The 13,616-nt window shown below is 35.6% G+C and overlaps 1 protein-coding gene and 1 long non-coding RNA gene across 4 annotated transcripts in view; one reads left to right on the forward strand and one right to left on the reverse strand.

Moving 5' to 3' along the window:
* The window catches only part of TTC28 (tetratricopeptide repeat domain 28), a 603,016-nt gene that overhangs the window by 564,065 nt on the left and 25,335 nt on the right, over nucleotides 1-13,616 (reverse strand). For all 3 annotated transcript variants that reach the window (XM_079151218.1, XM_079151219.1, XM_079151217.1), the window contains exon 2: nucleotides 5,444-5,722. In XM_079151218.1, the coding sequence (XP_079007344.1) occupies nucleotides 5,444-5,722 (279 nt within the window). The remainder of the gene's footprint in view (nucleotides 1-5,443; nucleotides 5,723-13,616) is intronic.
* LOC306668259 lies at nucleotides 1,767-5,154 on the forward strand. The gene is made up of 2 exons (XR_013765796.1): nucleotides 1,767-4,061; nucleotides 4,165-5,154. It is a non-coding gene; the product is annotated as an uncharacterized lncRNA (long non-coding RNA).

Genomic DNA, 13,616 nt, shown 5'->3' on the forward strand with positions numbered 1-13,616 from the left:
CCTCCTCCCTTGCCCTATTCCCCTCCCTCTACTCTACTGATTTTTCTGTTACTTATTCTTTTTTTAATTAGTGCCTTATGGATATGCATGAAGATGAGATTCACTGTGGTATATTCATATAGGTATATAGGAAATCTAGGTCAGATTTATTCCACCGTTCTTCCCTCCCCCCTTCCCTCTCTATCCTTTTCCTCTACTCCACTGATCTCTCTTCTGTTTTCACCTCATAATAATACCGGTAATTTTCTGCATCCTCCAATTTCTGATATCAGTTTGGTTTTTGTTTGGGGTTTTTGTTTGTTTGGTTGGTTGGTTTTTGTACTGGGGACTGCACCCAGGGATGCTTAACCACTGAGTCATATCCCAGCCTTATATTTTTTACTTGACAGGATCTCACTAATTGCTGGGGCTGACCTAGAACTGGTGATCCTCCTGCCTCAGTCTCCTGAGTGACTGGGATTACCACTGTGCACTCCAGGCTCCACTGATCAGCTTTTTAAAAAAATTGCATGGGTCTGAGGCTGTAGCTCAGTGGTAAGAGTGCTTGCCTTGCACATGCTAAACCACTGGGTTCAAGCCTCAGCCCCACATAAAAATAAGTAAATAAAGATGACCATCTGGGCTGGGGATATAGCTCAGTTGGTAGAATACTTGCCTTGCAAGCACAAGGCCCTGGGTTCAATCCCCAGCACCACAAAAAAAAAAAAAAAAAAAAAAAAAAAAAAAAAAGATGACCATCTACAACTAAAAAAAAAAAAAAATTGCAATGATGCCAAATGGATAAAATATTCATTCAAGATATATCCATTGCAGACAGAAAGGGGTAGCTTCTATTTCAACACATATATACGAAATATACTCTTTTGAATAATTTATCAAATCCTATTGCTTTAATGTATTATTTTATTTATTTCAATTCAATAAATATCTATTAGACATTTAGCATAGGCAAGTACAGTTATACTAATATCTTCTCTAGTAACAGTATATAATTGATTTTTCTTTCCTTTTGTTTTTTTTCTTTTTTGTTAATTTGGCATATTGACCTTTTTTCATTGTTTTGGTATTCTACCTCTTCTCCGTGATTTGAAAAAAAAAAAAAAAAAAAGGTATTGTTAGTCTGCACTTGTATCACTAGGTTTTCCTCTGTGATAAATCATTCAAACTTAGTGGCTTAAAACACAGCCATTTATTTTGACTAAGATCTGTAGATCAGTGGAGTGCCTTTATTGATCTGGGCTTGAGATCAACAAGAAGTTTGGTTCTATAATCTAGGACGGTCTCATTCACATCTCTGGTAGTTGATGTGCTATTGGCCAGGGAAATAGCAGGACCTGAGTCAGGTGTCTATGATCATCCTGCAGGCCTTTCTGGACAAGGACCCTAGTGAAAGAACTCAAAATATCAAGAAGGTTGTGACCTGAGCTGAGTGTGATGACACATACCTATAATCCCAGGGATTTGGGAGGCTGAGTCAGGAGGATCATGAGTTCAAAGCCAGCCTCGCAACTTAGCAAGACACTAAACAACTCAGTGGTGAGACTGTGTCTCTAAATAAAACACAAAGTAAGGTTGGGGATGTGGCTCAGTGGTTGCGTGCCTGAGTTCAATTTCTGATACCAAAAAAAAAAATGGATATTAAATAATGATTTTTTAAAAAAATTTTAAAGTACCAAGACTTGAACCCAGGGGGTTCTTAACCACTGGGCCACAACCCCAGCCCTTTTTTTTTTTTTTTAAGTTTTTTTTATTTTGAGCAGGGTCTCACTAAGTTGCTGGGACTGGCTCTTAACTTGCAATCCTCCTGCCTCAGCCTCCTAAACTGCTGGGATTATAGGTGTGCACCACCACACCCAGCTAAACAACAAATTTCTACATAATCCATAAATCAAAGAGGTTCTCAGAATGAAAACCAGAAAATACTCTGAACTGAATTATAATGAAAATATTATGTCAAAATTTGTGAAATTCAGTAAAAGCAATACCTGGAGATAAATGTGTAGTTTTAAATCCTCATACATTAAAAATCAGAAAGATTTAGAGTAAATGGTCCATTTTCCCATCTTAAAAAAATGAAAGAGGGAAAATTAATTGCAAACTAGTAGAAAGTAGAAATTAATAAAGAGCAGAATCAATGAAAGAAAATATGTAACTATAGGAAATCAACTAAACTAAGCTGATTGTGTAGAAAGATAAATAGAACTGAAGGACTTCTACATAGACTGAGAAAAAGAAAACACAATGAACAACGTTAGGAATGAAAAAAAGGACATCAGTATGGATTCTGCAGACATTAAAATGATAATAAGAAATATTAACTTTATGCCAATATATTGCATAACTTACATTAAATGAAAAATTGAAATGAACAATTACCAAAACTGATCAAAGAATAATTTGAAAACTTGAATGGACATATCAATTTAAGAATATGAGTTTATAATTAAAAACTTTCCACAAAGAAAAGTCCAAGTGGGGCTGGGGATATAGCTCAATTGGTAGAGTGCTTGCCTTGCAAGCACAAGGCCCTGGGTTCAATCCCCAGCACTGCAAAAAAAAAAAAAAAGAAAGAAAAAAGAAAAGAAAAGAAAAGTCCAAGTAAAGATTGCTTCACTGATAAGTTCTATCACTTCAGGAAGAAATAAGGCCAGGTATGGAGATTCAGGAGGAGGATCACAAGTTCAAAGTCAGCCTCAGCAACTCAGTGAGACAATGTCTCAAAATAAAAATATTACAGAGGGCCAGGATGTATCTCAGTCATAGAGCAACCCTGGATTTAATCCCTAGTACCAAAAAAGAAAGAATGCCAATCCTACATAAACTCTTTCAGAATATATGGGAAGAGGGAGCACTTTACAACTCACTGTATGAGGACAAATTCTCTGTGATACCAAAACCGAACAAAGACATCATGAGGAAAAAAAAAAGGCTATAAATCAATATCCCTCATAAACATAGATGCAAAAATCCTAACAAAAATTTGGCAAATCATATCTAACAATATACAAAATAACCAATGCATAATGAAAATTATTAAATTTGGAGTTAATGGGATTAATTCCTATTCAGGGATTTAAATCCCTGAATAAATCAATTTAACTTAACTATAACTAAGAAAAAACATACTATCATTTCAACAGATGAAATAAAATTTTAACAAAATTCAACAACCATTCATACTAGAAATTGAAGGGAGCACCTTCCACCGATTAAGGGCATCATCTTCAACAATGAAATGCTCAGTGCTTTCCTACTAAGATGAGGAAGGAATAAAGGAAATTCACTCTCACCATTTCTATTCCACATTGTATTAGATAATGCTAACCAGTGCAATGGAGCAAGAAGAAGAAAGAAAAAACATACACAAAAGAAGAGAAAAAGTTAATTGTGATTACTTGCAGGTAATATGATCATATACATAGAAAATATAAGAATCTGTACAGAAATTCAAAAGTGAATTTAACAGGGTATCATGACACAAAATACAAACTATATTGTATTTCTACAGATTCACAATGAAATAGTAGAACACTTTTAAAAATTAATCCATTTAGAGTAGCATCAAAAAACAAACTACTTGTGTTTTAGGGAGGCTGAGGTAGGGGAATCACTTGAGTCCAGGAGTTCAAGGCCAGCCTGGGCAACACAGCAAGACCCTGACTAAAAAAAAAAAAAAAAAAAAAAAAATCTATTGGCCAAATTATATTGCTACACTCTGTGCATGTATGAATGTGTAACAACAAATCCCATCATTACCTACAACAATACATCAAAAAAATTGTGAAAAGAGAAAAAAAGTCTTGGGAATAAATAAAACATACGCAAGCCTGAAGAGTAAAAACTATAGAAAGTTGCAAAGGAAAATAAAAGAAAGCATAATAAAATGTCCACGAATTGGAAGACTTAAGAATGTTAAGATGGCAGTTCTCTCCAAACTTGTCTAAAATTTCAGTGTAATCATGCTAACTTTCCAGTAGACTTTTTGAAGAAATTGAATCTTCAACTTACATAGAAATGTGAAAACACAGAATAGCAAATACAACTTACAAAAAAAAAACAAGGTTAGAGGGGCTGGGGAGGTAGCTCAGTCGGTAGAGTGCTTGCCTTGCAAGCACAAGGCCCTGGGTTCGATCCCCAGCACCCAAAAAAAAAAAAAAAAAAAAGAACAAGGTTAGGGAACTTACAATACCTGGTGTTAGACTTACTGTAATCTGCAATAACTAAGGCATTATGGTTAGGGCATAAGAATAAATACACAGATCAATGGACTAAAACAGAAAATTCAGTAATAGCCTGTATGGGCAAATGGCATGGATGGTCCCCAACTTACTTACGGTGGTTTAACTTATGATTTTTCAACTTTCTAATGGTACAAAAGTGATATAAATCTGGTAGAAAATAAATTTTGAATTTTGAATTTTGACCTTGCTGCAGGCTAACAGGACATGAAGCAGAATACCATCTGACAAAGCTGAGCAGGGCAGTGCACCACAGTTCCCATCAGCCACACAATCACAAGTGTGTGGGACCCTCTGCAGTGTGCTGCACAGTGTGCAACACCTTATAGCATACCGTGTGCCTAGTGCTTTTTTAATATAGAAATTCCATAAATCACATTACATAGTCAACACTCTATTATGCAGTAGACTTTGACTTAGACAATTTTGTCCAACTGTAGGCCAATGTTTAAGTGTTAAGAGCACATTTAAGGGAGGCGAAGCTAAGCTATGATGTTTGGTAGGTTAGGTGTATTAAATGCATTTTTTACTTACACTGTTTTCAATGTAAGATGGGCTGACTGTGACATAATCCTAGTGTAAGTCAAGAAGCATCTATATGTACAAAACAAAGACAACAAACCAGGCACAGTGGTGTGTTCCCATAGGCCCAGGTACTTGGGAGTCTGAAGCAGATCACTTGAGCCCAGAAGTTTAAGAACAACCTGGGCAACATAATGAGGGAAAAGAAAAGTAACAACTCAAGCCCTTCAGTATTCAAGAAAAATAGCTAATTACAATGATTTATTAGAAAAATATTAAATTACCCTAATCAAATAACATTCTGAAAACAAGTAGGTACTGACAGAATAAAATCAGTTAATTTTAAATTTAAGGAGAGAAACAAGACCACTATAATCCCATCCAAAACATCTGCACCCCCAAAAATGTCCCAAAATCTAAATAACCAGAAGGGATCCTATCAAGAGGTTGAGAGAAAAAATAAAATTTCAAACATACAGAAGAAGAACTAAACTTGGACAGAGAAAGCACATTTCTAAAGCATTAAAAAGGAATCCAGTCACCAGCATACAAACTCAATGAAGCCATTGTACATTTTGCTAAAGTACAGATTATTTTACTAATACCTATACTGAATCGATAAATGTTATATTGAAATAAGAAATCAGCCCAAAAGATTCTGTGAAATTCAGTAAACTTTCTACCTTTGGCCATTTGGGATTGAGAAGCCGGGCTTTGATTGCGTCCTCCAGTGCCTTGTCATACTGCTGGATTTTCATGTAGGCTGCAGCTCTATTGCTGTATAAGATGCAGTTCTGAGGGTCAACAGCCAGGGCTTCATTGTACAGGACAATAGCCGTGTGGAAATCTCCATCGTGACAGGCCTGGTTACTCTGACGAACCTTCTCAACAAATTCAGCTTTGCTCAGTACTGGTTCATTAGGACTTCTCCGGCCAATAGTCTTAGCACCAAAAAGAGAAATCTACAAACAAAAAAAGGGTCAAACACAGTTCAGATGATCCAGGCAGTTTCCTTGTTTGAACCTCAAAAAACATGGGCATTCTTCCCCATCTCCTTTACATTATACCTGAGTTTTGTCCCCTGAAATTAAACCTTCCTTGAAGCAGTCAACACAGTGCCTTGAACACATATGTTTATCTGTGTAATAGTTACATACATTCATACTTATATGCATATTTGTACAAATTTATTGACTGACAGAATGGATGGATGAATGACTGAATGAACAAATGAATGAATAAATGAATGCAAAAGAACACTGAGGTTTTCCTTGGCAATTTAAAGTTACACTAGGGAAAAACCAAAATATAAACCTACATAGATAACATGATCTCAATAGGTTAAGATCTACTTAAAAAAATAATGAAAGCAGAAGATCAAAATACTAACTATGCTAAGCTGCTACTTGATGTAACATTTGAGTATTTTTTTTACTTTCTTTAACTTTTCTTTCCTATCCAAATATAAACAATGAGTATATGCAAGTTGTAAAATTTAAAAAATATTATTTTATTGTACCACTGAATCTCTTTGAACTGGCAAATTTGGTAACTGAATATGGCTACTACCATGAAATTTCAACATCAGTTTGAGGAGACGGAACACAAAAAATTCAGCTGTGAAGTACATCCTGTGATCTAAGATCTGTTTTTCAAAATCACTAAATTTTCTATGATTTTTATAACAGTGACCTTAAAAGCAAAGGGAGTAAGTGAATGAGTCAAGTGTTATTCATTTTTAAAACTGCCCAACAGTACAAACAGAAGAAATTTAACACAATAGTATCATGAGAGATATTTCATAATTCTAAGCAGGCTTGACCTAAGCAAAATTTTAAAAAAAGAATACTTTTCTACCCCATGTCTTTCTTTAAGATCAAGTCCAGTACTGTCCTTCAAAAGAGAATGAAGCTGGGGTGGGAGTTGTGGCTCAGTGGTAGAGCAGTTGCCTGGCATGTGTGAGGCACTGGGTTCAATCTTCAGTACCCCATAAAAATAAATAAATAAATAAAATAAAGGTATCAATCTACAACTAAAAATAATTTTAAAAAATAAAATAATGTTCATGAAACATTTTGCTTGAAAGTGACTGAATGAACTATGTAACATTTACTAAACAATCAGGATTTTCCTGGACAGTCTTAATTTTTAATTATTTTATCCTATCATCAAATAAATGTATAAGACCCTGAATATATGTAAGACTGATTTCACTTGGAAAATACAATCTTCATGACTCTGCTTAAGGCCAGTACAGCCACAATTGTAGAATAAATTCTACTTCTGAAAATTCAGGGAAATGACATAAAAACAGCAATAATAGACATTAAAAAGAAAATGAATTATTAGTTCATTAGGTAGTGAAAAAGGCATAATCTGCTATTCACATTCCCTATTTGTCAGCAAGAATAACAGAGCAAGGGCTGAGGAGATAGCTCAGTTGGTAGAGTGCTCACCTTGCAAGCACAAGGCCCTGGGTTCAATCCCCAGCACCACAAAAAAAAAAAAAAAAAAAAAAAAAAAAAAAAAAAAAAGAGAGAGAGAGAGAATAACAGACTAATAATTTTGGTTCAATGCCAACATAGATAAGAATCAATTAAATTGATAAAAGTCTATATTTTATTACCTCCATGTAAAGCAATAAAAGTAACATTTTCAAAATATGTCCAAGGAAACCTTAGGTCCTCATGATACTGGGATGAACAAAGTTAAATAAATTGCTTCTTTAGTGAAAGGCTTCTGTGATTTCATTTGCACAGAATGAATCAGAGAGGAGATAGCACATACTATGAGATCAAAGGACCTTTTTGGTGGAGCATGGACAAGACAAGAAATTGCTGGAAATGATGTAAACTATTAATGAGGCCTCAAAGATGAAAGAAAAATATCATGGATGAGTTAGTACTAGTGCAGAAAGATTATAATACTAGAGGAGAATTCAATAGCCATCACCACCACCAAATGTCCACAAATTTAAGAGAAAATGCACAATAGTAACTGTTCCACCAAAACTTCTATTTTGTTAAAATACATATTGTTTCTACTCAGCCAGATACAGTGTGGTCTTTACATGACCAACAAAGAGCAATTTTGTGTATAGATAAAAGAACGATTATAAATCCCCTAGTCCTCTATCTTCTCTGTAATTAATAAACCTGGCATGGCACAAAGGAAAAAGACCCCTGCATGTCATATATTATATATTACTTAAAATAACTGGCCATATTAAATTCACAGACTGAATTAAACAGAATAAACATTACTTAAGGAAATAAAGAAAAATAAAAATTTCAATTACTCATTTAAAGATTTATCTATTTTCTTCTATGATAAGTTCTGAGAGAAAAATATTGTGACTATATTCCATATAAGTACACCATATGGATATTGATATATGTGAATACTGATAATATTTTCCTCTGACCCTCTGACAAACTCATCTTAAGTGAAGGAGCCAAACTTGGTGGCTCGTGCCTAGAGTCCCAGTTATTCTGGTGGCTGAGATGGGAGAATCACTTAAGAGCAAGAGCTCGAGAATAGCCTGGGTCATACAGTGAGACCCCATCTCAAAAAGAGAAAGTAAGAGGCACTGTGGGTATAGCTCAGTGATAGAGTGCTTGTCAAGCACACATGTGTCCCTGAATTCAATGGTAGAGGGAATGTCAATAACATGTGAACCAAAAGCACTCAGAATATTCAGCCACATATAATTACTATACATAGTTTAGCCCTATCATAAATTTCTTCCACCTTTAATAAGGTGTGACTGAAAAAAATGTACACTTTTTTTACATGTATGCATGTAAGGTGTACAATATGATATTTTTATATACATCGTGAAATGATTACCATGGAAAAGCTAATTAACATACCCATCACCTCATATAATTACCATTTATGTTTGTATGTGGTAAAAACATTTAGGATCTAGGGCTGGGGATGTAGCTCAGTGATAGAACACTTGCCTATCATGTGTAAGGCCCCAGGTTTGATCCTCAGTAGTGAGGGGGGAAAACATACACACACACACACACACACACACATACAGGGTTGCAGTAACATCTCATTCTGATTTGGGTTTGTATGTCCCTAATGATTAGTAATGAGCACTTTTTCATATACCTGTTGGCTGTCTTCTTTGTAAAACTGTCTACCCAAGTATTTTGTTCTTTGTTTTCCTTTTGCTCTTGGACTTGGTTTTGTTATAGTTGTTTCCTTGCTGTTAAATTATATAAGTTCCTTGTACATTCTGGCTATTAACCCCATATTGGGTATGTGGTTTATTAATATTTTCTACCACTCCATAACTGCCTTCTCATTGTGTTTTCCTTGCTGTACAGGTGCATTTTAGTTTGATGAAATCCCACATGATTTTGTTGTCTGTGATTTGAGTGTCTAAAAAATAACTAGCAAGATGTCATGAAGATTTTCCTCTATGTTATCGTCTAGGAGTTTTAGGGTTGAAGATCTTAGTTTAAATCATCAATTCATCTGAGTTGATACTTGTTTTTGTATTTGGTTTGTTTTTGATACTGTGGATTGAACCCAGGGCTGCTTTACCACTGAGCTACATCCCCAGTCTTTTTATTTTTTATTTTTGAGGCAGGGTCTTTGCTGAGGGTTCACCAAATTGTTGAGGCTGACCTTGAACTTGCCATCCTCCTGCCTGCCTCAGCCTCACAAGTCACTGGGCTATAGGCACATCCCCATACCCAGCTTGAATTGATTTTTGTGCATGGTGTAAGATAAAGATTCAATTTCTTTTTTTATTTTTCTTTCTTCTTCTTTTTTTTTTTTTTTTGCCTGTGCATATCCAGTTTTCCCAGCACTATATATTGAAGACCATCCTTTTCCTATTGTGTATAATCTTAAAATTGATAGTTATAACTATGGTTTTTAAGAGCCAAATAGTAATCACATACCAAAAATCTATAGTAGATATATAAAAGATAAAGTAATCAAAGCATACTAAAGAAAATCATCAAATCACAAAGACAGTAAGAGGAAGCAAGGAACAAAGGATCTACAAAATGGCAAGAAAACAATTAACTATAGCAAGTTCTTGCCTAACAATAATTACTTTTTGTGTCAATACATTAAATGTTCCAATCAAAACACAGTTAAGGGAATAAAAAGACAAAATCCAACTGTATGCTGACCACAAGAGACTCCTTCAACTTTAAAGACAAATACAGACTGAAAAGTAAAGGGATAGAAAAAGATATTCCATACAAATGAAAATCAAAAGACAGTAGTAACTGCTATACGAATCAGCAAAAATAGACTAAGTCAAAAACTGTAGGGCTGGGGAGATAGCTCAGCTGGTAGAGTGCTTGCCTCACAAGCACAAGGCCCTGAGTTCAATCCCCGGTACCGCAAAAAAAAATAAATAAATAAAATAAAAAATAAAAACTGTAACTGGAGCCCAGGCAAATACCAGTAACCCCAATGGCTCGGAAAGCTGAGGCAGGAAGATCACCATCTTGAAGACAGCCTCAGCAACTTAGTGAGACCCTCAGCAACTTCGCAAGACCCTGCCTCAGAATTAAAAATAAAAAGGGCTGCAATCTGGCTCAGTAGTTAAGCACTTTCGGGTTCAATACCCAGTGCCCACCCCCCACTAACTGAAGATAAGTGTTATGGATTGGATGTGAGGTTCCCCCCAAAAGCTAATGCATGAGAGAATGTGAGAGGGTTCAGGGAAAATTATTTGATTGTGAGAGCATTAACCTAACCAGTTGATTAAATCCCTGATGGGATTAACTGAGTGGTAACTGGAGGTGGGTGGGGCATGGCTACAGGAGGTGGGACACTTGGGGGTGTTTGGGGGTATATATTTGTATTTGGCAAGTGGTGATCTCTCTTTCTGCTGTCTGATCATCACGTGAGCTGCTTTCCTGTGTCACACTCTTTCACCATGGTGTCCTGCCTTACCTCCAGCCCAGAAAAATGGAGTCGGCTATATTACAGACTAAGACCTCTGAAACCATGAGCCCTAAAATAAACTTTTCCTCCTCTATAATTGTTCTGTTCGGGTCTTTTAGTCACAGCAGCAAAAAAGCTGACTAAAACACAAAGTCATTATGTAATGATAAAAGGGTCAATTCACCATGAGCGTAAAATAATTGTAAATACATATGCACCCAACATCAGTGCCCCTAAACATAGAAAACAAACATTAACATTTAAAGGGAGAAGTAGACAGCAATGAAGAAATAGTAGGGGATTTTAATACCTCACTTTCAATAATGGACAAATCATCCTGACAGAAATCAACAAGGAAAACATTAGACTTGCACTATACCTTAGATCAAATGACCTAAGACACATATAAAATATTCCATCCAAAAACATCAGAATACACATTCTCCTGTTAAAAAATTTGATTCAAATGATATAAAAAAAAATCACTTTTATATAAAAAATAGGTGAATCAAAGAATTAAAGTTTAAAATAAAGTTAGGAAAGTTCCAGCAAGAAAAAAATTTTTTAAATTAAACAAATTTTTTTAAGTTCCAACAGAAAACATGGAAGAAATTTTATTACGTAGAACTAAGAAAGCTCTAAGTATAACACAAAAAAACAAAAAACATAAAAGACCAATAAATATGATAATATAAAACAGTTAAATATCTGCATGAGGGAAAAAAAAGGTTTAAGAAAAAAGGGACCAAAAAGAGTTAGAGTTGTAGTTCAGTGGTAACGCGCCTGCCTGGCATGTGTGAGGTACTGGGTTTGATTCTCAGCACCACATACAAATAAATAAAATAAAGGTCTATTAACAATTAAAAAAAAATTTTTTTAAAAAGACCAAAAAGATAAGTAACAAATGAAAATTTTTAAAAAGACCAAAAAGATAAGTAACAAATGAACTCTTTTTTATTTTTGGTGGTGCTGAGATTTGAACACACGGCCTTCTATATGCTAAGCAAGTACTTTACCAACTGAGCTATATCCCCAGACCCAACAAATCAACTTTTTAAAAAAAGTAACACATGAAGCCAGGCTTGTTGGTACACACCTTCCAACCCAGTGACTCAAGACGCTGAGGCAGGAAGATTGTAAGTTTGAGGACGCCTCAGCAATTTAGAGAGGCTCTACACAACTCGGCGAGACCCTATCTCAAAATAAGAAATGAAAAGGGCTGGGGATGTTATTCACTGGTTAAGTGCCCCTGGGTTCAATTCCCCCATGCTTAAAAAAAAAAAAAAAAAAAAAAAAAAAAGTAATACATGATAAAGGGCTAATTTTCTTTTATGTAGAAAAGGCCCCTACAAATCATTGAGAAAAAAGACAATCCAATGAGAAAAATGGACAAAGGGCATGAACAGACAGATCAAAAAGAAAGAAAAGAAAAAAAGAAATCTATAAAACTTTTAAGCACAGTTTTTAAAAATGTACAACCTTACTTAAATCTCAGTGAGACAGCATATTTTACCTTCCTACTAATGAAAAAAATTAACAATGCACTTTGTTGGTAAGGGGTAAGGAAAAAGTTACATTCTCATAACTGTTGGTGGAAGTGTAAATGAATATAATTTCTTAAAATAACATAACACCTACAAAAATGCAAAAGTTGCATATCCTGTGAATTCTAGAAATTTTTTCCACTTCTAGTAATTTACACTATAGAAACACCTGTATATGCTAAGTTACTCAGACAAGGATATTTACATAGCATTTAACATGAGGTTAGAAATAACCTGAATGTTAGAAAGTAGGAAAATGGATAACTTTTAATAAATTCACATAGTTGACACTATTATGGTTTGGACATGAGGTGTCCCCCAAAAGTTCCTGTGTTAAAGTGCAGGAAAGTTTGAAGGTGAAGTGATTGGATTGAGAGCTGTAACCTCATCAGTTCATCCGAGTCTGAATGGACTAACTAGGATGTAACTACAGGCAGGTGGGGCATGGCTGGAAGAGACAGGCACTGAGGGTGTGCCCCGGAGGGTCCATTTTCCCTGACACCCCTTCCTGTCTCTTTCTGCTTCCTGGCCACCATGAGCAGAGCAGTACTCCTCGACCTCACCCTTCCACCATGATGTTCGGCCTCACCTTGAGCCCAGAGCAATGGAGTCAGCCAACCATGTACTGGGCCTTCAAACCATGAGTCAAAATAAACTTTTCCTTCTCCAATTTTTCTTGCCAGGTGTTTTAGTCAGCTTTTTTGCTGCTGTGACTAAATGATTTGACCAGCACAATTGTAGAGGAGGAAAGGTTTATTTGAGGGCTCACGGTTTCAGAGGTCTTAGTCTGTAGAAGGCCAGTTCCATTCCTTGGGGCTCCAGGTGAGGCTGAAGATAATGGCGGGAGAGTGTGTTAGAGGGAAACGGCTCACACTGTGATCAGGAAGCAGAGAAAGACTCGCTCTCCAGATACAAAATACATACCCCGCAACCACGCCCCAATTCCCACCTCCTCCAGCCACACCCTACCACTTTGATTAATCCCATCAGGGATTAATTCACTGACCGGGTTAAGACTCTCACAACCGGATCATTTCTCCTCTAAACCTTCCTGCATTGTCTCACATGTGAGCTTTTGGGGGACACCTCACATCCAAACTGCAACACAGGTATTTTGGTCACAGCAACAAAAAGATGACTAACATATATACTATGAATCCAACCAAATCAATGAGGCAGATTTTATTTATTGATATGGAAAGAAAGAAAAAAATCAAGATGCAGAAGAGATGTTCAGAATATATTTTTCATGAAAAATGGGGAAGGAAACAATGTACACCAGTACACATTTATATGCTTAAACAAACATGAATTAAATAGACCAGAAATAATATATAAACTACTAGAATGCCTCGAAAGAGAATTGTTAGAAGACTAGATGGCAGGG

This window comes from Sciurus vulgaris, assembly GCF_902686455.1.
Source record: "Sciurus vulgaris genome assembly, chromosome: 8".
In the NCBI taxonomy this organism is placed as follows: domain Eukaryota; kingdom Metazoa; phylum Chordata; class Mammalia; order Rodentia; family Sciuridae; genus Sciurus; species Sciurus vulgaris.